The sequence below is a fragment of the Pteronotus mesoamericanus genome, unplaced genomic scaffold (genome assembly GCF_021234165.1).
Source record: "Pteronotus mesoamericanus isolate MK-2021 breed Mesoamerican mustached bat unplaced genomic scaffold, CSHL_Meso_final scaffold_85, whole genome shotgun sequence".
Lineage (NCBI taxonomy): Eukaryota > Metazoa > Chordata > Mammalia > Chiroptera > Mormoopidae > Pteronotus > Pteronotus mesoamericanus.
The window spans coordinates 79,552,974-79,578,621 of NW_026555329.1; the positions used below are offsets into that span (position 1 = coordinate 79,552,974).

Below are 25,648 nucleotides of genomic sequence, written 5' to 3' on the forward strand. Positions count from 1 at the left end.
CCAAGAGTGAGACTTTTTTGCTGCACCATGAGTCCCCTAGGCCCTCGGAGCTTCTGACTTTCTCTCTCACTGTCCCACTTCTCCTCCCAAGGGAGAACTGTGGTCTCCGACATTCCTGTAGCTGCCCCTGGATCAGTGACACACCTTACGGGCCAGAGGAGAAGGTAAGACAGGTGCCATTAGGTGAGGTTTTGGCATGTGCGGCCACCACCCTGCAGACATGGAGCTTCCCCAGGCAGTGACTTCCCTGTCCCTGCAAAGCTCACGCAGTGCCTTGAATGACAGGCAGTTAGGGACACTAAGGACAGGGGCTGGACCATCTGACTCACCACGACCACATCGGAAGGTCACACCCCCGTGTTGGAGACGGGGTCCCACTACCCACGCCTTTTCCCTGTGTGGCTGAGCATCGACGGTCCCTAAACCAACGTTTAGGTCCCCAACGTTCTGGAAGTGATCCCTAAACAAATGGCTGGTGACTCCGTGCAAAATAAAGAAGTGACCATAGGAACCAGTGTGGATTCACTTAGAGAAAGTCACTGAGCACTAGCACATGGGTAGACACCTCATAAACCAGTGCCAGAAGGAGCGTTTCAGCGGGGGCTGAGGAAAAAATGTCAAGGATGGAGCATCAAAGAATCTGCTTTTTGCAGGGAGGCTGGACCAGCTGATGTCCAGCCTGCAGGAGGAAGGGCTCCGCGTGTGCCTCAGAGGGTGGAGGAGCAGCAGGCAGAGCGCGGTGATGGCTGGGTGGGTGTGGACCGCCTGCTCCCGGAGGCGGAGGCGGGGGGGGGGGGGGGGGACAGTGCTGCGCTGGCGCCTCCTCCCTGTCCCCAGGTCACTCCCTAAGTTTGCTCCAGGAGTCCCCTCACTTCATCACCCAGCTCCCCATCCACCAAAGTCCTACTCATGGGCCTCCAAGGGCACCTGGCCACATTGTGACAATCTCTGCGAAGCGACAAAGGGCTTCTGACTAAACTCCTCCTTTATGAACAATAAGGCACCCAGTGTTCTTGCCCCGGTAAGGGGGCCGCACAACCCCGTGCAGGGCCTTCACACCACCCGGCGGAGGCGCGACCGTGTCTGCTCCGGCCCAGCTCCTTACTAAATGGTGGCTGGACAATACCGGGGTGTCCCCAGACTCCTGCTAGGGAAGCAGGAAACTCTGCCTGAGGAGCCGATGGTAAGAGACCGCCAGGTCCTTCAACAGCTCCTCACCCATGTGATGGAAGTCCAGGCATTCAAACCCCTTCCAACTCTCCCACAGCCTCCTACTAAGGCCATTTTTTTTCTCAGGCGCAAGGACACCTTTTTTCCCTGCCCTGAACCTGCTGGCACCCCCGTGGCTCTCTCCCTGTGCCCGGGACGTCCTCCCCACCTGAAATCCTAGCCTTGCCTGAGAGCCCAGCTCAAATCACAGAGGCACAGGCCCGCAGGGGTGCGCACCGCAGAGGCCGTCCCCTGCCTCCCAAGCAGCTCCCCCCCACCTCGATGCAGGAAGCGCTCGGCCCTGTCGGTTTTGCAGTTGTTGCCTGTGTACCTGCCTGCAGCCCCCAAGGCAGGGTGCTCCTGAGCACAGAGCAGCCGTGTCTTTTCACACACTTTCTAGTTGTGCGATCCTGGCCAAGTTAACTTCTCTAGGCCTCGGGTTTTCCTTTTGTACAACCGGGAGAGCGAGTGCCTCCAGGCTTGCTGCGAGGGCAAAATCGTGCCTAACCGGGCTGGTGCGGTGCCTGTTTCTACACACGGGGGCAGCTGTCTTCCGCCCGGACTCAAGCGAGCTGGGCGCTCGGTACTGGTTGTCTGCGGAATCCAAGCCGCTCCGGACACCACCCAGGTGCCACCAGGCCGCTGGGGGGAGCTGGGGGGTAGGGAACGCAGGGCAGAGCGGTGGGCAGAGAAAGGAGACGCGGGGAGGGTGGGGGTGTCCGCCCAGATGAGGGGCCCAAGGGTGGGGCGGGGGCAGGAAGCGGCGGAGGGCTGCAGGAACTCGGCGCGGGGCGGCCTCTGAGGCGGGGACGGCCGGTTCCGCCCCGCTCGGCCTCAGCCCGGAATGGGGGGCCCGGCCGGCGGGTGACGTAGGCCCCGGCGGACCCCGCGCCCCGCTCGCCGCAGCCCCGGGCCCGGCGGCCCGGCCCGGCCCCCGGAGCCCCTCCCCTGGGCCTGCGGCGCCGAGTGCTGGGCCCGGGCCCCGAGTCCGCGCGTCCGTGCGCGCGCGGGCCGCCCTTACCGGAGCCGCGGCCTCGGCCATGGCCCTGCGCTGTCCGGCCCGGCCCGGAGGAAGTCGCCGCCGCCGCGCGGCCCCACGCAGGCCGGCTCCGGCCTCTCCGCAGGCGCCGCCCGCCCGCTCCGCCTGCCGCCCCGGTCCGCGGCGCGCGCTCCTCGCTGGCCGGCCCGCGCTGCTCGGTCCGCAGACGCGCCGCCGCCGTCAGCGCCCGGCCGGTCCACACTGCATCCTGGGAGCCGGCGCAGGCCCGTGAGGCTTCCTGGAGGCAGCGCGGCCGCACAGCCCCACCTGCAGCCCGAGAGGCGAACGGCAGGCGTCCGCCAGTCCCGCCCCGCCCCGCCGCGCCCCGCCCCGCCCCGCCCTGCGGCCCGCCGACCCCCTGGATCCGGATCCCCGAACCCCCCGGAAACGGCCGGGCGCGCGCTGAGTCACCGCTCGGGGCCCGCGCCCGACCTGTCGCTGGCCGCGTCTCGCGAGCTTCTCGGACTTTGGACCCCGAAAGACTCGGTGACCGAGAAGAATCGCCCCGCTCCGGGGACCAGCCGGGCCGCCCCCGGTGACCGCGGCCGCTCCCCCTACGACCCCCTGGGGACCCGCCCACGTCGCACCTGCCGCTTTAGGTCCTGCCAGGAGATTTGAGCTTCTTACAGTGTCGTTGCTTATTTGGCAGCTGCTGCTCACAAATACCTTTGGTTTAAAATGGAAAAATTTCTCCCAACAATAGAAACGTAGTTCGGTGAACCCCGGTAGACAAGGCAGCCACTCAGAACTCTATACGGTGTTTATTACCTATAAAAATATTTTTAATGGAACGACCGGTGGAGCACAATATCATCACTTAAAATTATTTTGGTGAAGACATTGGTATGAAAAGATGTTCCCGATACTTTGAGACGCCAGTCCGGAATGACCCCATTTTTATATTTTAAAATGAGTATACGTATATAAAATGACAAGTTCGGAAGTATATAGTCGAAGGGGTCTTCTTTAACAGTGAGACCGCAGGCCAGTTTTACACATTTTCTTCAAATTTTAAAATTTTGTAATAACAACAGTAATATTTTATAGTAGTTTGTAATAAGTATTTTTAAACAAGATGGAAAGAAAAAAATAAATCGGAGAAACTCCTAAGGTGAACCGGGGTCGGGGGACGGAAGGAGCCTTTGAAGGGGCCCCCCTGTGGTCGCCAGGATGCACTTCCTTCCCGTTTCCTCTGGGTCGGGCTCCTTCCTGAAGGAGAACCTGCACCACGTGCTCCAGACTTCAGCGGGGCTTGGGGTCTAACGGCGGGATACTAATGTGTCCTTGTTTTCTCTTAGCCTGGGCAGAACCTACAGCAAAGGGGTCACCCCGGCTGCATTCTTTGTGTAGAAAAGTGCCATCTCCCCAGGAGTGGTCGTGGGGGGGGTGTCACTTTACTTAAACTATTTTGGGAGGTCTGCTCCCTGCACGTGTGTGTTTTCCCTCAATGGCACTGGCCCAGCTGTTTTCTGAAGCCCGCGGCTCCCAGGGATTGACAGGGAGGCTGAAGGCGATGTGCTGGAGGGATGAGAGATTAGTCAAGAGCGTACTACTGCATGAGTCCAAGCGTGAGGCGAGACAAGGTCTGACCAAATGTAGCAGGAGTGGGGAGAGAAAGGAAGGGGCAGAGTTGAGGGGACCGTCAAGAACATGCAAGAAGAGGGGGTACCAGATGCAGGTACGCTTCATAGGAAAAAAAAATTCCAGGTTGGTGCTAAGGTAGTCTGCCGGGACTGAGGGTGCACCTTGGACAGAAATAAAGTGATCAGAAAGAAGAGCTGGTTTTCAGGGGTGTGATTTCATAAAAAATTCAACTTTTGATATAAGCCAGGGACATTTGGGGGGGCGGGGATGACCTATCCTCGTGGCTTCTCAGATGGGCTCCATCAGAGTCTCTGGGGAAGCCTGTGAATGATACGAATTTCTGGGTCCTGTCCCAGAACGATGGAATCAAAATAAGGATGGGTCCCGAGTATTGTGGGAAAAACTTTCTTAAAAGGTCTATTTTTATTTTCCGCCATGACTGGTGTGGCTCAGTTGGTTGGGCATCATGGGGCAACGCAAAATGTCACTGGTTCGATTCCCAGTCAGGGCACATGCCTGGACTGTAGCTTCAGTCCCTGGTTAGGCAGTTCATGTGAGGCAACCTATCAATGTTTCCCTCGCACGTTGGTGTTTCTCTCTCTCTCTTCCTCCCCTCCCCTCTCTCTAAAAATAATAAATAAAATATTTAAAAACAAATAAAGAGCACCAGCAGCTTGACTTGGTATCTGAGAAACAATAAAACTATTTTTTTAAAGGTCTATTTTTAACAACCTTCTAGTAGGGACTAGGGTAGGGATGGCGGTGGGGCTCTGATGCGCAGCCAAGTTTGGGAAAGAGTGACTCCCCCAGCCTTCCACCTAAGCCGGGGACCCACCGCAAAGCACCCCTGGTAGCTGGCCTTCCAGCCTCTGCTTGCAAGCAGAACACGTATCACCTCCTCCCCCGGGGCTGCTATTCAAGACCTCCATGAGTCTTTCCGCCATTTCCAATTTGTTGGCCCAGTCTGCGTCGTAAGCAGGCATGAGCATTGCCACTCACGTGCCTTTCCTCGCACCCTTTCCCCTCCTCTTACCCACCTGGAGCCCCATCATTTCCAGACCAGCTCAGGCCCTAACTCCCACTGGGCCTCCCCCTGCGCCCCACCCCCAGCTGCCCCAATCAAGCCTGCAGCCAACTCTGCTTTGGCCAACCTCCTAACTTTTATTTTAATATTGGGACCATTCACTTGGCACTTAAAAAAAAAATGTTACCACAAAGGAGCAGTGCCCTACCTCCCCTCATGGATTATAGGTTTGTTTCTTCAGAACAGGGTTATCCCTTATTTTTCTTCCCTCCCTATGGTGTCTAATACAGAGTAGGTTTACAGAGCATAAAGTAATTACTCAGCACAGATCTTAACTGTGATACGCGGTAAGATGAACTGTCATCCCAAGGATTCATCGCTCTCCTCTGGTCTGTTACCACTGCCACCTGCACCCCCTCACCCTCCTGAGGTGGGTGGTCATGGGGGTCTGTGGCTCACCCAGAGGGGCCTGGGGAGCAGGCTGGTGAGCATGAACCCTGGGGAGCGGGGCGGCCTGGAGCACTTGGTTGGACTGTTCAGATGTAGAGGCTGCTGGTCCAGGAGCCCCCATGGGCACCACCTTGCGCAGCTCCAGCGATAGGCACGAGCCTCCAGTTTTCCAGCTGCTTCCGTGGGCCTGAAGTTCTCCCCTGGGACCAGGCCCACGGCCCAGAGCTTTGGTCCTAGGCTTTTCAAAGAGGCTGCAGTTGCCATTGCGACTCCTTACCAAATATTTCCAGGTGATTTCTTTTGAGGGACATGGCTGGATTATGCTTCCTGGTCTCTTCTGGGTAGGTCTGGCCAATGAGCAGTCACTTAAAAAAGTAACTATTGGTTTTAGAGAGAGAGAGGTACGGGGAGGAAGCAGGGGACAGAGAGAGAGAGAGAGAGAAACATTGATTTGTTGCTCCACCCTTTGATGCGCTCATTGGTTGATTCTTGTATGTGCCCTGACAGGGGATCAAACCCACAACCTTGGCACCTCAGGATGATGCTAACCAACTGAGCTACCCAGCCAGGGCGAGCTGTTATTTCTAAGCTGAGCATTTAACTACAGATTGGGGCCCTCCAAAGATTTCTTTCTCTCTACTGGTGACCAGCAATACTCGAGAAGATGGCTCTTCTATTCCTCTTCATTCTGGAGGAAGGTCACGTTGAGTAGGACCTGCAGCCAACCTCGGATGAGCATGTAGCAAGAGCAGGAAACGAACCTTTGCCATAATCAGCCCCACCACTGGGGGGCTGATTGTTATAGTAGCCAAACCTGGCTGGTACCAAGGCTTGGGGAAAGCTGGCCAGCCAAGGGGCAGGTGTCCTTGGCTCCAGGTGGCATCTATTCAAGCCTGACTACCTCACACAAGCCTTTCTCAACCCAGGGGAAAAAGGCTCCATCTACGGGCTCCCAGAGGATGGCAGCCTGCAGCAAAGCGCTCAAGAGCGCACACTTGGCTCTGGAGTTCCGCCCCAGGGTGGGCGCCGGGTCTCTCAGGGAGACCTCCAGAAGGGACTGGTGCTCAGGCCTGGGGCCAGAGGAGTGGCCTCCTTTCCAGCTCTCCAGAAGCGGGAGGCTCTGCAAGTCTCCAGGACGGGCTGGCGGCGGACCAGCGCCTCACAGACACTCGGGCAGGGAAGAGTGAGTGTGTGTCCCGTGGCTCTGGACACTGTCTGAAATGACCCTCCGCCAGCCCAAGTGGTACTGAATCGTCACCCTATAATGGTCCACGTAGATCTTGTAGTCCCATTGCATCACTTCCATGCTGGTTTCAATTTTAAAAGATTGTTTTGACTTACAAACCACTGAAAATGGTTCGATGCGTCAAGATCCCTCTCTTGCCACCCCCTCCCTCCTGGGGGTTCCACACCTCAGTCCAAGGAACACAGTGATGACATCGTCCTCAGCCAACCTGTGGGAAGCTCTTGATGGGGCTTTAGACAGCCAGGGGCCAGGTGGCCCTGTGGGAACTGAGTGGAGGAAGTTTCCGTGCCCTGGCATCCATGATTACCCTTCAGGCTTTCCAGAACCTTCCACAGCCTCAGTTCTTTTGGTATGCTGATGTCAAAACTTGCCTATGCTGAGAGTGTCAATGACCAACAACAGCTGACCCATCCCTGGGCCCTTGAACCTCCCCGGGGATCAGAGCTTTGAGCTTCGGGAATGGAGGATGGACCCCCAGGGTATTCTGGCCTCCCTCAGCAGAGCAGAAGGCTCTGGCCTGGGCTCCCCGGGGTGGAAGTGAGGTCACCTTGAGCAAGTACAGCTGGGGAGTACAGAATCATAGGGGGGTCTTCCTTTCAGCAAACTCCAAAGGTGGAAATATCCAGACATATGAAACAAGCATCGGAGTTTGTTTTTAGATTTATTTTTTTAAAATTCAGTAAAGTTATTGAATTTGTCCATAACTAAGTTTTCCACAGCTTTTGAAAATAGTGTTTGAGTTACAAAAATTAGATTTCTCACCATGTACATGCAGGAACACTTACTGTGCAGAACATGGCCCGCCCGGCAACACCATTATTAATTAGAATAGAAACAAGCTCATTACTCAGATGCTGACTCGTATTTACAAGTGATTTTGGGTTTTATAAGGCTGACCCTTGAGTCATCAATCTTTGATGAGCTTGTGATAAATACAGTACTCCTGTGGCTTTCGGCGGGGAAGCCGGTCACTTCAAAGGCCAGTCCGGTGAAATTAGAATATTTCATAGGGACACCGAGTCCCTTCTAGCTTGGCTAGGGACAAAACTCAGGAGAAATTAGCCAAGAAGTCCGTACGGAGTACCTGCCAGATCCTCAGGAACCTCAGCCTGGTGACAGTCGTAACCAAGGTGCCCACATTTTCTAAACAAAAAACCCAGCATATTTGGTATAATAGAGGTGTTTATGTCACTTCGTGGTGCTGAGATGATCTGGGAGATGTAATTTGGACCCTGAATAAAGAAAAATCTGGGACAATTTATAGTCTCAGCTGAGTAAAAGAGAGTGTCTGAAATTATAACTGTCCTAGGAAAACAAGCATGTAAGGTCACTGATTCGACACCAAGTGTTCAGGGCTCACACAGAGGAGCTCCGTGTCTCGGGGCCCCGCGGGAACGCGTCTCGGCAGAGGGGAGGAGGGGCGCCAAGCGCTGGGAGTCGGGCAGGCCTCCTGGAGCCGGCGCCTCGAACTGAGAACTGAGCTGTGAAGGGTCCGTGGCGTTTGCTAGGCAGACAAGGTGGGGTATGGGGCCTTCCAGGCGGAAAGCAGAATGTCTCAAGTGCAGCGATAAGACTGAGGTCAGATCATAAATAACCCGTCATGTCATGCTCATCATTTCGATTCTATTTATAAGTCAAGGACTGTTAAGTAATTTTAGCTCTAAGCCCCTTTCTTCACATGAAACTCTGAGAAGTGCAATGTAGAAATTGGATCAGGAGGAAGCCTCTGGACAGGTCATGGGGGCGGTGGAGTTTCACAAGCCCCTTGGAGCCTGACCTCTTCCGCATCTCCCCTGGGGCCGCCGAAGAATTGCCGCGGAGCACACCTTGAAAACCACTGGCTTAGGAATTGGGGAGTAACCGCTGGCTTCTGAGCAGAGGGTAGAGAACTAAAGACATTTGGAGAGAGGACTCGGGAGGACCTGTGAATGGTTGCTTTAAGAGGAGGGAGGCAGATACCAAGAGGTAAGGACAAAAGTCCAGGTGAGTCACTGTGAAGGGACAAATGCTAAAGTCACAGCTGCCAAAAAGAGAGGCCCTGACAAACACGCCAGACCTTCAGTCTGGACGCTTGCAGGGCTAGCCCAGCTTCGTAAATCCTGGGGTCTAATTGGAGCTGTATCGTTCCCAGACGGAGCTCAGCTCCGACCCTGCCCGCCTGCCAAAGGGAAAAGTAAATCTTCCCTGGGAAAGGAAAGCACCTTACAGAGCCTCCAAACATCTCTACAAGTCTCCAAACAGAGGCCCAGAGGGTCTGGGCCTGGCCGGTGTGGCTCAGCTGGTTGGAGCTCCGTCCCGTAACGGAAAGGTCGCGGGTTTGATGCCGGTCAGCGTGCATGCCCGGCCCGGGTGCATAGGGTCCCCAGCCCGGGTGTGTCCCCGCGCACATGGAAGGCAGCCAGGCCATGTCTCTCTCTCGCCCTTCTTCTCTCTAGAAACAATGAAGCAAAATGTCCTCGGTGAGGATAAAAAAAGAAAAAAATCAAATAGAGGGCCTGCAACTTAATCAAGAACAACCAAGCATGCAAAGAGATCAAACTGACTGGAAGTCAAGAGAAGCACAGATCATGCATACAAATTCACAGGAGAGCCAGAGAGTGAAGTTACTAGACATAGATTTTAAACTGACTATGATTGATCAGTTTAAATATGATTAATAAAGGACAAAATGGATAACTTCAGTAGAGAACTGGATGCAATAAAAAAGAATCAAACAATAATTCTACAATACAAATAACTCCATAGATAGGTTCGACAACAGAGCGGATACAGCAAGAATTAGTAAACTGGAAGAAAAATGAGAAGATATCCATACTGATGCATAGAGAGAAAAAAGAATGGGAAATATAGGAAACCTAAAAGAGAATACCAAGCATAGCAAAATGGCCTCGCATAAACATAACTGGAAGCCCAGAAGGAGAGAGAAAGAGGCAGGAGCAATACTTACAGGGATAATGGCCTATAATTCTTCAAAACTAATGAAATGAGACAAGCCACCGCTATGAGAATTCCAATTCCAATTATTGTATATCAAGAGGAAACCATGCCTAAGCTCATTAGCAAAATAACTTAAAAGCAAAAGAAAACATCATAAATAACCAGATAAAAAGGACATATTCTTTTCAAAGGAACATAAAATAAGACCTACCGCTAACATCTCAATGGGAAAAAATGGAAGTGAATAGACAACAGAATGACCCCTTGAAGCCCTGAAGGAAAGTAAGTGCCAACCTAGAACAGTGCGCCCCACAAAAGCGTTCCTCAAACATGAAGACACGAAAAAGACACTTCCAGACAAACAGAGAACAGATGATTAGTTCAAGGCACACCCTCCCTAAAGGAAATAAAAGGGGAATTTTTAAGGCAGAAGGAAAGCAGTTCAAGTCAAAGCAGATGGAAATACAGAAAGGAATGACAGAAATAAAAAAGGCTAGAAAATTTTCAAACAATTCTATAATAACAAAAAATAAAACACCGACTACTGAGGAATAAGAATAACCAAAGATGTAAAATTTCTCTACAGAAACTTAAAAATCAATGAGAAAAAGACCTCAAAAAGGGTGGAATATACTAAATTAATAGAATGAGACATGAAGTATAGTAACAATATCAGTTCTCCTCCCACTTTTATCTGTAGATTTCAGCGTAATCTCAACCGCATACATTTTTTGTGGAGAATTACACACTGGTTCTAAAATGTTTATGGGCATTCAAAAAGCCAGGAACTTTCTTGTTCATTAAAAAGTTAGCTGAAGACATCCTAGCACCCCTAGATATTTCAACATGTATTTTCTAAGAACAAACGCACTCTCCTATCTAACCACAACACACTCAGGAAGTTTATCAGTGATACAATCTGACCATCTATGTCAGCAATTTTCAACCTTTTTCATTTCATGGCACATGTAAACTAATTACTAAAATTCTGTGGCTCACCAGAAAAATACTATATTTCTGCTGACTTGATTAAAAAAAACATATAATTTTGATTGCTTTACAAAAAAATAAGAGTGGTAACTACCTACCTTTTTTGTTCCAAAGTGACTTTTTAAAAAATCAAGTGATAAGACAAGGAAAAAAATGAACAAGAAAACATCAGGCGCCTATACTTGTATGTAAGGATTTCTGGTACCAAGAATTAACCCATCAGACGCAACCTTATGTGATATGATCAATGAGATGAAACACTATTGCCCTGGCTAGTGTGGCTCAGTTGGTTAGAGCATGGTTCTATACACCAAAAATTTGGGGGTTCGATTCCCAATCAGGGCACATACCAATGGAAGGCAACCAATGGGTGTTTCTCTCTCTCCCATCTTTTCTCTCTAAAGTCAATAAACTTTTTTTTTTTTCTTAAAGATGCAACTCTACTATATATGACCTCTGTCTCTATAGTTCAAGACAGGGCATCCTTACCAGGCGGCTATTGGTGTGTTGGCTGTTGTCATTTTTCTATTTGACAATCTAAGGATAAAGAGGTCAGTGCATGTTCTAAACATTCTTGTGGCGCACCAGTGGAAAATCACTGATCTCTTACTCCGCCTACATTCTACATAGGGTGGGGCAAAAGTAGGTATATAGTTGTTCATACAGAAAATAAGACAATAATTAATAAATAATAAAAGAATAAACTGTTTTATGTGCTCACAATGTAACCCTCCTTTTGCCCCACCCTGTGCGTCTCAGTTGTCCCAATAATGTCATTGCTGATTGCCTTTTAGTTCCAATACAGGACCCAATCAAGGCTCACATATTGTGTGTGGTGGTCGTGTGTTTTTCCATCACATTAGTCTAAGAACAGCTCTCTAGTCTTCTAGTTTCTCTCATGACATCCACATTCTTGAAAGCTCAGAGCCATTTGTTTTGCAGAAGGTCCCTGCAGTCAACATACATAGGCCAGCGTGACTGGATCTCCCAAACACAGCACTGGGAGGGAGCGTTCAAAAACAGGCCAACAATTGTGTTCAAAGTCGAGAGAGTGGTTGCTTTTGGAGAGGAAGATTTGTCTGATGGTTTCCTTGTTATTTCAAGTGCAATATTCTAGAAAAATGACTGCACATCCTTCTCAGCGCATTACTTCGAGAGGCAATGATGTTGATTTGTTCTACTATTGATGAAGTTGGATCTGGTTATTCGATTAAAGTGTTCGACAGATTTTGCTCCATCCTGTTCCCCAAACAATTTAATGAGTCTTACCTAAATCAATTCTTACAAGGATGGTTATAAAACGGTGATTTTATATTTCTACCATTCCTTTCACATTTCTTAGTTGATTTCTTTGTAAAGAGCTTCCCTTTCTCCACCTAAAATTTAAGAAAAAACAACTTATTAACATGGATTCATGGATCCTGTAATTTAATGAGCTACATAGCACGTGCCTATCCTTGTTTGTTTTGATGTTCAGAGGGTCCCAACGTTAGCCGGTGGCGAGCCTCATCAGGGTGGCCCGGGGTCTGTTGGCACGTCCCCATCAGACTGAGCACTTTCTGACTTTCTGGCGCAGCAGGCCCTGCTGGTCGTCTTTTAGGTTTCTTGCCCAGCCCTGGAATCAGCCGTTTCTCCAAGGTTCCTTCTAACGGTATTTAGGAACCACGCTAAGGGCATGAGGAGTGATCGCTGCATCAAAGTTGTTGCTTTCAGAGGACAGTTAGGAAGTGTGCACGCATGTGTGGAAGTGTGTGTGCCCGCAGGTATGTATGTGTGAGGGCACCCTGTGTTCACAGTTACTTACAGTTCCAGTCCAACTGACAGTCCTTCCTTACCTTTCTCCATTCCCTATTTACATTTCCTGTCTCAGCCAGAATCCCCAAAATATCAATATGTGTACTCATTTACTCAAAAATAGGTTTTGGAAGTTATACAAAAATAACTAAGTCAAATTCAACCTACCATTGCAACTCAGTACCTCTCCTCTTCCCTTAGAATATATACCACTGTTTTTTCTTCTCTGTGGTCATGTCATCAATGTTAGGGTTTTGGTTTTTGTTTATATTTACTTTTATCTCCCATACTCGTTGCTTTATTTTTGGAAATGTAAAACATTAAAATGATTCCAAAGTTGAGGCTGCAGAAATGTGTACACGCCTTACTTCATTGCCATCCACCTCCGAGTCATGTTCCATTTCTCGCTCTGGATGGAGTATTCACAAAGCCGAACACTTGCGATTTGTGAACTTTTTTATGTTTCATACTCGTATGAAAAATTCAACGAACCCAGTGAGATGGGCCAGTCAGTGTTCAATCAGAGCAGCCCGGCCGCCAAGTATTATTGCACAAGGGAATTACTACAGAAATGAGACCTTGCACAAGTGAAGCATGAGCTGGGAGGGGCAGCAGTCCAGAAGGGGGAGGAGGAAGACGAAGTGCTGTCACTAAGGAGCCTTCCTACAATGGGGCAAGGTGGCCGAGCCAGGGGCACAGGAACCTGGGAAGCCAAGTCCCTCTCGGCACTGGCATGAGACCACGGAAGGGCTGGTGAATAGCGGATAAAAGTGACCCCTCTGCTCAGCTACCACTCCTGTGGGTCCTCAGCCGACTATAATACTTGGTAGCAGCACTGGCCCTACTGTTGAGGGACAGGGCTGGTAGGGTGGCAGGCCTCCGGCGACCCTTTGGGTGGGTGTCTTTGCTCGACCCTTTGACTTCGGCATTGCCCTCCCTGTCCCTGCCAGCTGGCAAGGCTCGGTGTGCCTCCTAGGCCCGCATGGCTGTGCCGCAGGCCAGCAGAGGCACCTTGGGTCCCACGTCCTGTGCACAGTCCCTGCTGTGCCGGCCTTCTGCTCTGAGGTCTCTGGGGACAGCTGGGTGGCTTCCTGGGCCCCAGGATGGAGTTGCAGCCCCTCGGGCCAGATTACCCAAGTCATTTGCCTGGGCTTCCTGGGGTCAGTGAAGACACTGCCGAAGGCTGAGTAGCTGCTGCAGAGGAAGGAAGAGCAGAGGCGGAGGTGGGCCAGGGAGCCCCCAATCCTGCAGCGGTGTGGGGGGGGGGCAGGGGCAGAAGGCCGTGGGCTCCTTTAAGGTGGGCGGAGCTTGCCAGGAGAGGAAGGAAGGAAGGAGGGGATGGTCTGCAGTGAGTTTCTAAACAGGTGCCATTGAAGTGATACTGAGAAAGATGAGCCTCGAAGATTGTGAGCAGTTTTCTAGGGGCCAAAATGACTGATTTTGCTGTAAGGCAAATTTTTCACATGTCCAGAACTTCCTAAGAATTAATAGCTTTAGTGCACAGGTGTGGGTGTTGCCGCACAGGTGAATAAGTATTTAATGAGAGGCATGTTGTAGGTAAGGGGGTATAGCTCAGGGGTAGAGCATTTGACTGCAGATCAAGAGGTCCCCGGTTCAAATCCGGGTGCCCCCTACCCTATTGGTTTTCCTATTCATAGCCCTTGCACAAGTGCCCTCCAGGTGGGTGGCCAACTCCCAGTCTCCCTGCCCTCATTCTGGCATCTGGTGTTTTCCCTCTTCTGTGCAGATTTCATTTCTTCAACTCTGTTGGGTCCTCAAAGACAAGGCAGGGACTCTCAGGCACTTCTCAGGAACAGGCAGTCAGTGGGAACCCTAAATGACCACCCTCACCCTTGCCCCTAAACAGTGTGGTGCAGCAGAGCAGCCCAGACCTGCGGAGACAAACCAGAGCGTCCAGGTTCTCCGAGTAGGGTCGCCTCTTCGCCCCGGGGAATGGGTTCTCCATGCCTGCTTCAACCCCACGGGCCAAAAGCCTGGCTTAGTGACTGACGAGGGAGGCAGGGACTTTGCAGTGCTGCTTCCTACAAACCCCGACTATTGGAGCTCTGTGACACCGTCTGAGCCCGTTTCTGTCTTCACTGAAGGAAGAAAGGCTGGGAGTCCAGGTACGTGGGTAGCCTTGGAGACGAGTGAAAAGGCAATGGGAAACGGTGTGGGGTTCCTTCCGGCAGCTTCTCTCATTTTTTCCTCTCTGATGGCCCCACCCAGGGACAGAGGCCGGGAGAGCTGCAGAGCTGAGGTGAGGTGTCATTATGAGCTGGTCTGGCAGCTTCTAGGAAGTCAGTCCTGGAGAGGAGTGATCACTTAATTTTGTAGTTGAATGTTACCACACAGATGAAAGGTATCAATTAGGTTGTATAATCATCCGAGGGGGTATAGCTCAGGGGTAGAGCATTTGACTGCAGATCAAGAGGTCCCCGGTTCAAATCCGGGTGCCCCCTCATGTGCAATTTTTGAGTGGTCTTTTCAGCCCCCTTCATAGCCCACCTTCCATCCTGCATTTCCAGTCAAGCACAACTTGCGGGTGAAGTCCCGAAGGAGGCTGAGGATGTCAGGAGGGGTACAGTCTGGTCACACTGAGGGACTCTCTAAATGCCAGCTGGGCAGGAGTTGTGAAAGTGAGTTGTCCCCTGCGTACGTCTACCAGCAACCTGAGCAGCTCAAAGTTCCCACGAACATCAGGTTTTGATTCTAAGAGTCAGAGTCTTCCAGATGCCCTCTGGGGAGTTAGAGAATGTCGCCTTGGATAAGGTGCGCAAGCTGTCTTGTGCCTCAGTTTCTCCATCTATAAAAAGGGGGATAACAATAGCACCAGCTCAGAGGTGTGTGTGTGTCTGTGTTGAAAGCACTTAGAACAATAGCTGGTACTCAAGTGTTAGTTGTTACTATGAGCTGCAAATCTTCCCTGAGGTGAGTAAACAGATGGGGCTGTGTGAGCCCTTGAGTTACTGAACCTCTTTTGGAGCGTGTCTGCCTGCCAGAGGCAGTGACTTGGTCTCCATGGAGGCTGAGCTGTCCTTTCCAGTGGATGTGAGTGCCAGGCCAGCAGCATGTAGCAGGGTGCTGTCCCTCCGTGTCCCCTCACAGAGGTGCCGTGATTAGATGTAAGATGATTCCCAATGGGGAAAAGAGTTCACAGGCTTCTCATACGACTTGCATTTCTTTCTAGCCTCTAAAGGACCGTTCCCACACAGGCCAATGTATGTAATAAAAATGCTGAGTCTATAGTAAGTTCATACATTTGGAACTGACAGCTCACTTCAGTCTGTGGACTCCAAGGCCAGTGAAGGGGAAAGACCCCCTCTGCAGCCTCCTTTAAACGGGAAGAGGATGGAATGACGGTGGGTGGCAGTGTGGTTGCGTCCGATCTTGCCTGTGGCCCTCGACCCACGGTGGCCGGGGGGCCAGGTCTGTAGTTCTGATGGAGAAACCTGAACTTCCCTGTGCCCAGTGAAGAGCAAGGGAGCAAGACAGAGCCTCTGCTTGGCGTGTTCCCTGATCCCAAAGGCCCGGGGCTTCAGACACTCAGGTGTGGAAGTGCCTGGTGTGCTTGGACAGCGACAAGGTGCCGTAGAGGGGACCAGGTTGGGTAGGCTGTGGGGCCCGTGTGCCCTGCTCAGGGCCGAGGCCCCACGCAGCCGCGGGGTCAAGGCCATGCTTCTTCCTCTGAACTGGGTCAAACCTCTAATGCTCCCCAAGGCTTCCTCCGGGCTTATCTTTTTCTCTTTTTGCTCCTGTTTCTCCTTTTTCCAAGGCCAAGTAATTCTCTGGCTCCTGCAGGCCTTCTGGGTCTATTTGCGTGTGGAAAGGAAGGCTGTTGTCTCAAACAGCGCCCCCCCCCGCCCCCCGCAACCTGGGGAGAGCAGAGGGATCGGGACAGCGGAGGCCGCCAGCCAAGAACTCCGGGCTGGAACCCCGCTGCTGTGCAGAAGGTTCCTGATCTCCGTCACTCTTACTCACCCACCTGGACACAGGGATGGAGACTTTTAACAGCAGGTCAATGCATAAAATTAAGGGTAAGTAGCTGGCATAAAGATCCGAAGCAGAGATCCTTAGTCTGCAGCCTAGTGCAGTAGATTTAGGCCAGTATGTACCCTGCCGCCCAACAGATTAATAAATGTACCTTTCTAATTAGTACCTTTTCAGCGGTGAAGCCACACCCGTGACTGCCGCCCTGAGTAGGCAGGGTCGGCCAGGAGGCAGCGGGCACCTGCCCAGTGAATGGCTCATTCTCCTGCCGCCCACTCCCCTGCCCCCAGGGTCCTCCTGGAAGCCCTCTGCCCCACAGCCCTACAGCCTCCCTCCCCCAGAGACAACACCCCAGAGAAACACCAGCCCCCCCCAATTAAATCCTCAAACACTTACTGTGCTGGGCAAGAGGCCAGAACCTGGGGGGACGCAGATGTGAGTGATGTGTAGTCATGACATTCCACCCCTTGTCCTTTCTCAGAAGCTCTCCTCCTCGTGGGGAAGAGTGGTTTTCAACACAAAATTAATACTAGCTGTGACAGAAAGGAGCTTAGCGTGGAGCCAGGCCGCCTCTGGGGACAGGCGTGGTGGGGGCTCTGCTGCGAGATGGCGACGCGGCGGGTCTGGAAGGGGAGCGTCAGCAGCGTGCAGGCGGCCGTGTCAGGCAGTCATGCGCAGGAGCCAAGGTGCTGTTTCGGGGGTGCTTTCTGGGTCTCAAAGGTATCTGTGTGTACATTTGTGTGCACACGTGTGACTGGCCTTTGTAATTAGCACTGATCTGTCGCCCCAAACAGAGGCTGCGGGAAGGTGGGCCCTGCCGCCTCAGCCTCAAGCAGGGGGCCCCCACCGACAGACGACCGCTGGGCAGGGGCGGCTCTCTGGAAGAGGAGGAGGAAGGCCTGAAAGCCCACCCTGGCCGGCCCTCTGAGGCCCCCTCTGCCAGTCCCGTTCTGGCCGCCGTGTGGTCTAGGAATGGCAGCCCTGCTTGTGCCTTGGGACTGGCACAGCACGAAGCATCCCTGTCACCCACATGGAAGCCACAAAGGGGAAGAGGGCTAAGCAAAGCCAACACCCACGGAAGCCACGCACTGTCCCATGCCGCCTCTCACCGGATCTGGAGGCCTCAGTGTGAGGGCAGCGCCAGGACCTTTCTTCTCTTCTTCCTACCAGGCAGCTCCGCCTGCTCCACTTGGCCTCGGTCCACAGCCCTGTGCGTGAGATACAGCCCGCCTTTGCCTTCTGCTCTGGGGGGCTTGCTCTGCTCCTGTGCGTGGTTTTGAGCTGCTCACTATTGCTGGTCTTTTCCAAGCTCCAGATGCTCCCGCGGGGGCTCACCAGTTGCAGGCTTGGATTTCACTTTTTGCTGCACAAAACAAGAGACCACCGTCTGGTTTCCGGGTGAGGTTTATGTGCCGGCAAAACTCGGCACGAGAGGAGCTTTATGTGAGCTTGGTGAGAAAGGGGATTTCTTCCCCCCAAAAGAAAGAGACTACAGGAGACTGAATCCCAGTAGTTCACAGGCCCTAATATAGTAAGAAATGGTTATTGAGTAGGGGCACAAACAAGCATTTCCTTTTCCATATGCAGAAATAGGGGGAAAGTCCCTGTGTGCCCAGAACTTTAAAACCCGTAGGAAAAAAAGCCTAGTAGCATGGGACAATCACTAAAGGTATAACAAATATATAATGGGAGTACCAGGAGAGAAAGGAATGGGAGAAATATTTGAAGCAATAAGGGCTAAGAATTTCCCAAAATTAATGACAGACACTAAACCACAGATCCAGGGAGCTCAACAGAAACAAACAAGATAAATACCAAAAAAAAATCTATACCTAGGCAAATTATATCAAACTGCAACAAATCAAAGACAAAGCCAAACTCTTGAAAGAAGCCAGAGTGGGGAAAATCCCTTACTTACAGAGAAACAAAGATAAGGTTACAGTGGATTTCTCTTCAGAAACCCTGCCAACAAGAAGAGAATGGAGTGAAATATTTTAAGTTTGGGGAAAAGAAATCACCAGTTTAGAATTCTATATCCAGTGTAACTATCTCTCAAAAGTGAAAGAGAAATAAAGATTTCCTCAGAGAAACAAAAAATTAAAGAAACCTGTCATCAGTAGACATGGCTTCATAAAAGAAGCTACATGAATTTCTCCCGAGAAGGAAAATGTCCTAGGTCAGAAACTAGAGTCTGCATAAAGACAGCATTAGAGAAGAAATGGAGGAAGCTACAGCGTGTAAAAAAAAAAAAAAAAAAATGCTGTAGGAAGGTAGGAAAGAAAGGCATAAAAGGTGGTACAGATTTATGTTGCACTGAAGTGGAAAAAGAAAAGGAAAACTCACATGAAATTAACGCTGTGCCATTTTGTCCCTTTCACCTGAAAAATCGAGACAGGCGCATTGATGCACCAAGATCTGCCATCTGCCTGCCAGGGGCCAGTCCCTGCTTCTAAGTGGTGAGGGTACAGATGACAAGAATAGTGCCTGCCCTTCAGAACTCACGGCCTAGTGGGGACAAGAGATGCACCCACAAATGAAGCAAAATGAAAACTAAAGGAGATTTTGAGGATGTTCACGAGGGTACAAATAGGGAGGCTTTCTTTCCTTCGAGAGAGGTGGAAAAATGCTACTTGAGGGAGCTCATTTGATAGGAATACGGAAACTGAGTCAGCAGCAGGGGCACTTCTACCCAGAAAGAGCAGTGCGTACGTAAGTGTTGGCAACAAATGAAGCCATCTGAATGGCCTTAAGTCAGCAGCTTCAGAATCACCTCCTGAAGCAATGGCGTAAGATAGACTGGGGATAGCCAGATCCCAGGTTCGCCCTCCCAGGGTCTGGTATGAACCACTGAACTAGCCCTTCTATTGGTGGTGCTCATGCTACAAGGATGGCAAACGTTCGGTGTACGTGCAAGCTAAGGTATAATAGCAACATCAGCTCTAAGAGCTCTGGTATCAAGACTGGTCGGGTCCTATACGCCCTGGGGGAAGACAGGTGAGTGAGAGTTGACTGTGCTGACCACACACAGGCGAGACAACTTGCACGAATTAACTCATTTAATCCCCATCAACCATGTGAGGCAGGCACTGTTAGTCCCATTTTACAAACTAGAGGATGAAGCTGAGAGAGGTAATAACTTGCCCAGGAACTCGGACAGCGGCAGAGGCTGAGTGTGGACACAAGTGTTCCTGTCCCCAACGTCCCCGTTCTTCCCCTTACACCACACTAGACTGATTACAGACAGCACTGAAACTATCAGGCATCCCATTTCTGGAGCCGTCTAAGAAAAAAGAATTATGAAAGAGACAGCTGAAATCTACCGGTAATGCAAAACCTTAACCTTGGCCACTGGTTTTGACATGTCCCATCACCAGGCACTGTACAAAACCCGCTGACTGGGAGTGACATCAGCTTGTCTCTCTTCTCGCCTTCTGTTCCCTTCTGTGAAGCTATCACAAGGCCGCAGAGGGAAGGGAAGGACAGCACAGGACCTGGGGGCAGGAGCTACTTCAAGGGGCAGAGCCACACTGAACAGAAGTTTAGACATAGCCTTTAAAAGTCATTTTTACCTGAGCTGTACACTTAAAAACAGGAGGTTTTATGTGATGTGATATGAACCACAATGAAAGAAAAACAAAAGTAGGGAAAAAAAACCATTTCAGTTCTGTACCTGACAGCGCTGGACACTCAGTTCCTTTGTTTCAAGCTATCTTCTGTCTTCCAGAGAGAACTCCACCATAGGTCTCCGCATCAGAAGGAGACAGAATGTCATCCGTTAGATTTTTTAATCGCTGAGTGTGAGACGCTGAGCTGTCCTCCACCAGTGCCCTCTTTTCTGCAAGGCTGTTCACCTACTCTATTCAAAGGCAAGAGGCCCGCTGTGCAAGCAGCCATCCAATGTAGAGTTCCTGCCGGTCGTCTTATTACCTGAACCACTGCTCATTGCTCCGTCGACTTCCTAGTCTTCCCCATCACCAAATGCCAGACAGGGCATGGGACCCTAAGGGGAGGGATGGCCAGCCTTGGGGAGGACAGGGTGGGAACGAGGTGCAGGACTGGCCAAGGGGACTACGGATCAAATATGGTGAGCTGGGGACTGGAGGAGCTGAGCCCAAAGTTTTGACCCCATAGGGGTGGTACTTGCAGCATGAAATATCTTTTTTCACACCTTTACTTTTAGTCTGGGTGTCTTTCGATCTAAAATGAGTCTCTTGTAGACAGCATATGTAAGGGTCTTGTTTTGTTACCCAATCAGCCACCATGTCTTTTGACTGGAGCAGTCTATCCATTTACATTTAAAGTTATTGTTGATAGATTGCCATTTTATTATTCATATTTTTTATTTTTTTCTTCTTCTTGGGAAAAAAACACCCTTTATTGTATTTTATAATACTTGTTTTATGGGTTTTTTGGGGGGGGTCTGGGAAGCTCTTTGTATTGCCTTCAACTTTAAATGATATCTTTGCTGGATAAAGTAGCCTTAGTTGTAGTTCCTGCTTTTCATTACTGAATATTTTGTGCCAATTTCTTCTGTTTTGCAACATTTCTGTCGAGAAATCAGCTGACAGCCTTATAAGAGTCCTCTGTTGGTAACTAACTGCTCTTCTCTTGCTGCTTTTAAGGTTCTCTCTTCATCTTTAATCTTGGGCATTTTCATTATGATGTGTCTTGGTGTGGGCCTCTTTGGGTTCATCTTGTTTGGGACTCTCTGTGCTTCCTGGACTTGAATGTTTATTTTCTTCACCAGGTTAAGGAAGTGTTTAGTTATTATTCCTTCAAATAGGTTCTCGATCCCTTGCTCTCTCCCTTCTCTTTCTGGTACCCCCGTGATGCAGATGTTATTATGCTTCATGTTGTCCCAGAAGTCCCTGAAACTATCCTCATTTTTCAAAATTCTTTTATCCTTTTGTTGCTCTGATTGGGTGTTTTCTGTTACCTTGTCTTCCAAAATGCTGGTTCGGTCCTTTACTTCATCTAATTTGATGTTGATTCTTTCTAATGTATTCTTCATTTCAATTATTGTAGTCTTCATTTCTGATGATTCTTTGTAATGTTTTCTAACTGCATTTTTATGTTTCCTGTCTCTTTGTTAAAGTTCTGAGATCACTGAGCATCCTGATAGCTGGTGTTTTGGACTCTGCATCTGGTAGACTGCTTGTCTCCATTTTGTTTAGTTCTTTTTCTGGAGCTTTGTTCTGTTCATTCATTTGGGATATGTTTCTTTGTCTCCTCATTCTGGCTGTCTCCCTGTGTTTGTTTCTGTATGTTAGGTAGAGCTGCTATGTCTCCTTGTCTTGGTGGAGTAGCCTTATGTAGTAGGTGTCCCGTAAGGCCCAGTGGAGCAGTCTCTGCAGTTACCTGATCTGAGCACTCCGAGTGTCCTCCCCACCCCCCCGTTTGGGCTGTGTGCACCTTCCTGTTCTAGTTGAGCCTTGAGTGCTGTTGGCATGTCAACGGGAGGCATTTACCGCCAGGCCAATGGGATGAGAGGACTGGGTGTCGTCACAGTGAAGGAGCTGCTGTACACAGGCCAATTCCACAGAACAGAACCTCAGCAGGACTCTGGTGTCTGATGAGTCCACCCCTTCAATGCATCTCCAGTGGAGGTGGCTGTGTGGTGTTCCAGCATGGACAGCAGCTGGCCATCAGGTGCACTGGCTCTGGGGCCTCCTGGGAGGTGCAGCCCCAAATCACCTGCTGCCTCTGCCCTGCGTCGGGCCATCCAGCATGAGCTACAAAGTGATCTGCAGGTGGTTGCTACTTGTACTGGGCTTGGGGGTACCCAAGAGAGGCCGAGCTGTGACCCAGAGCTGATTACCACAGTGCCAGCCACTTAGCTTAGCAAGAGATACACGGCACACTGAGGCCAGATGCTACTTATCTGGAGTTTGTGAACCTCTGAGAGATTCTAGGAAAGTATGAAGCATGAAACAAGACAGGCTGCTTGTATAGGAAAGCCACTGGAAATGGCTTGAGCAGGTCTTAAAATACGTGGGAATTCGTCTTTCCCAATACAGAGCTTCCAGGTAAATGGCTGAAGGACCCTTTGGGGAAGTTTAAGGTGAAGACTCCCAGCCATGGTTGGAGATTTTGGTACAGTCCTTTTCTCAAGCTTACTCAGATTTCCCTTCCAAGGGATGCAGGGTCTCTGAGCTGATTCAGATCTGGGAACTGGGTGAGAGGCCAGGAATCTACGGTGCTAGCTCTTGCATTAGAGCTGCAGATCCAGTGGGAAAGGGGAGGGCTTCCCATTCTTAGTCCCAAGGACCTCATGGCCAATCAGCCACAGCCAAGTTCTCTGTGGCACAGACCGCATAAAGTAACCCCCAAATGTGCATCTGGGGGTGCAGAATCCCACTGTACGAACTCTGGCACCCTGACATCCTCCAGTTCCCACTGAGATCGGGAATCCTCGCTGCTGCGATGGCTTGGGCCAGCATCCCTGTCTACGGAGAACAGCTACTAAAACACTTTTCAAAGATGTGCAAGCTCCACCCACTCATGCATTTTACAACTCCTTGGTGAAGGGAGTCACTGTTCACTGGATGGACAAGTCACGCAAGATAAATCCTCTCCAGCCGGGGCTGTGGATTCTCCCTACCAAGTGGGGCTAACCACACCTAGCATTTATCAGCACTACAAAATGCATTTAGAACTGGCCTCCGGTGAATCCTCGTTCAAGTCAACAACTGAGTGAACAGGTTTATCCCAGTTGCTGTAGCTGTGATATTTTAAATAGAATGTTAATTGGGCACAATTATAAAAATAAATTCAGACTTACTTAAAATTATACTCTTCCTCCTTCAAGAAATACTTTGAGACTCCACACCAACACATGTTCTCTAGATTTTCCTTGGTATAAACTAGCCAGTTTGAAATTGTCTTGGTGTATAAGTCTTCACCTCTCAGTAGCTGGTACCCAGGGTCTGCTGGGATCTTCCTGTCACTCTAGATGAAGAGACAGTGAGGAGGGGGAGGTGATCCCCTGCAGTGGAAACCCCTCAATCAGGCCATTCAGCTTTTGGACAGGAAGAAGGAGCTGGCTGGTTAGCAAGGAAGACTCCGCAGAGCAGGTTATTTAGTGTAGTTGGAGTTTTCCAAATGCTGTCATAAAATCCACATTAAGGTTTGTGAAGTCCCACTCTTCCAAGGACATTTTTATTTTCACTTGCTTTTTTAGAGACAGAGGGGAATGGAGAGAGAAAAATGTTGACAAGAGAGAAATAACAATTGGTGGCCTCACCCCAGGACAGAGGATCATATGTGCCCAGACCAGGGAGTTGAACATACAGGACGGGGAATTGAAACCGCAACCTTTCGGTTACAGGATTACGCTCCAACCAACTGAGCCACACTGGCCAGGGCAGCCTTTACTTTTATTTCCAGCTGTTTCAGGTATTCTATGACAGGAGATAAGGGGTTATCTCAATCCAGTCAGACAAAGTTCTGGGTTTCCAGCTCATATAGAGTGACACTTGAGCTAATAATTATTTGCTTTCTTTAAACTGCTCGGATCAGCCATCCAAGCCTGAAGCCACTTCTAAGTTTCCATGGGAGCTCAACGTGCTCCCTAGAGGACTTCAGGCAAAATGCACTCAAGTTTTTTCTACTGCGCGTCCTGGGCCCCTAGGCTAGCATCCTCCCAACTACCTAGATTTTCATTGTCTTCAGGTCCAATGAGGCCAGATTATCAATCCCCACTGAAAGAGAAGGGAGAGGGTTCCTAATCTTCAGAGGGAGGAGATTGCATTTTAGTCTTCCTCAACCAGAGATAGGACCCTGTCTTCTACCAAGACAGATGATTGTGAATTCCTGAAATGGAGTTCAGAGGATTTAGATGCTGGACAAAGAAAGAATCATATGTCCACCACAAACTAGAAGAACTGACTCAATCTTGGAGAAATGGACTTGATCTAGGGAGAAATTGGATTTGTCAGTGGAAGCTTTGTGGTGAAAAGCCCAGACCTTGCTCTCTTCTCTCCGCCTTGCAGCCTGAATCAATGTGGTGGGAAAAGGGCAAGGAGCACATTGTATCCAGTGGGTAAAACAGAGTGGGCAGGGGGCACCCGGATTTGAACCGGGGACCTCTTGATCTGCAGTCAAATGCTCTACCACTGAGCTATACCCCCACCTGTTTACCTGGGCCTAATAAGTACTCTAAACCTATAAAGCCACACCCTGGCTGTCACCACATTGAGATGTGTCCTTGCTAGTACTATGTCAACATATACCCTGCGAACTGATGCTCTTCCTCCTGGGCCCAGCCCACATCCTCCCCCCGCCTTCTACACACTTGATTGTCACCTCTACTTATAACTGGCATACTTCCTTCAGTCCTTGAGTGTGTCCCGGGGGACGTGGTAGGACTGAGTGGGCACTGAAGGCCTGGTCTGGTGAAGTCACAGAGGGCTCCAGCCGTGTGGGGACAGCGTGACCCACCTCGCCTCTGAATTTGAACCCGGGACCTCTGCATCATCAGTTAAATGCTTTGCTCAGAAACAACCAGTGCTGTACGGTGCAGGGAGTGGAGCTATTACCTATGAGCCATCACCGCTCTACCACACCTGTCCCTTTCATGTCTCTCCCATGTTTTCTCCCTCTGCCCACCTGGCCACGGTCTACACCTACAGCTCAGCATCCTATCTTCCCTCAGGCCTGGGCTGCAGGCACTTGCTTGAAGATCATTGCTGTTTACCACCAGAATGCTCTTTAGGATTATGTAATGTTGTAAATTTCGAAATAATTTCCAAGCCACTTAGGATCCCTGGATGGGAGGACCCAGGCTAGCAGGGAAGGGTGCCTCCACCAAAACAAAGTTCCCAGGCCCCTCCTCAGGCCCATGAAGCCAAAATTTTAATCTGCATTTTTAGTAAGGTCACTAGCAATTATGACACAGGATAGGAAGCTCCTGATTCGGTGAGTTCCTCCATAATGTCAGCTTCAAAGAGCACCTAATTAAGAACTTCTGGAACACACAGGTCATTAACGACAGCATCATGCCCCGTGTCAGCAAACAGAAGTCGCTTGAAAAACTGTCAGAGCGAGGAAGAGTGGAGATCAGGGTAACTTGTAGCAAGAAGTTAAGTCAGGGAGCTTTTGCTCTCCCTGAAAGCAGCCAGAGGTGGCCTCTGAATATGGTTTGCTTGACCCAAAAAACCCCACAAAATCATGCCGATCAAGAGGTTCGAATCTTCGTGTTCCCTTTAAGAACACTCGTGAAGCTGCGCAGGCCATCGAGGGTATGCATATCCGGAAAGCCGCAGAGGACCTGAAACCTGGGAGCAGTGTGTGAGCCCAGGCCAAAGAGCGGGGCTGGATGCAAGGTCAGCGGCCCCAAAGGAGTGCTGAATTTTTGCTGCACATGCATAAAAACGCAGAGGGCCTC

General features: G+C 50.4%; 1 protein-coding gene and 3 non-coding genes across 6 annotated transcripts in view; 2 read left to right on the top strand and 2 right to left on the bottom strand.

Moving 5' to 3' along the window:
* Positions 1–25,648, bottom strand: part of ZNF746 (zinc finger protein 746) — a 49,526-nt gene that overhangs the window by 17,366 nt on the left and 6,512 nt on the right. For 2 of the 3 annotated variants that reach the window (XM_054563850.1, XM_054563849.1), the window contains exon 1: positions 2,231–2,445. The exons of the other annotated variant lie outside the window; for it this stretch is intronic. In XM_054563850.1, the coding sequence (XP_054419825.1) occupies positions 2,231–2,251 (21 nt within the window). In that variant the 5' untranslated portion in view covers positions 2,252–2,445. Of the gene's footprint in view, positions 1–2,230; positions 2,446–25,648 lie in introns of those variants that run through there. 3 annotated transcript variants of the gene reach the window in all.
* TRNAC-GCA (transfer RNA cysteine (anticodon GCA)) lies at positions 13,835–13,906 on the top strand. Its single transcript has one exon. It is a non-coding gene; the product is annotated as a tRNA-Cys (tRNA).
* On the top strand, positions 14,664–14,735 carry TRNAC-GCA (transfer RNA cysteine (anticodon GCA)). The gene has a single exon. It is a non-coding gene; the product is annotated as a tRNA-Cys (tRNA).
* Positions 24,321–24,392, bottom strand: TRNAC-GCA (transfer RNA cysteine (anticodon GCA)). Its single transcript has one exon. It is a non-coding gene; the product is annotated as a tRNA-Cys (tRNA).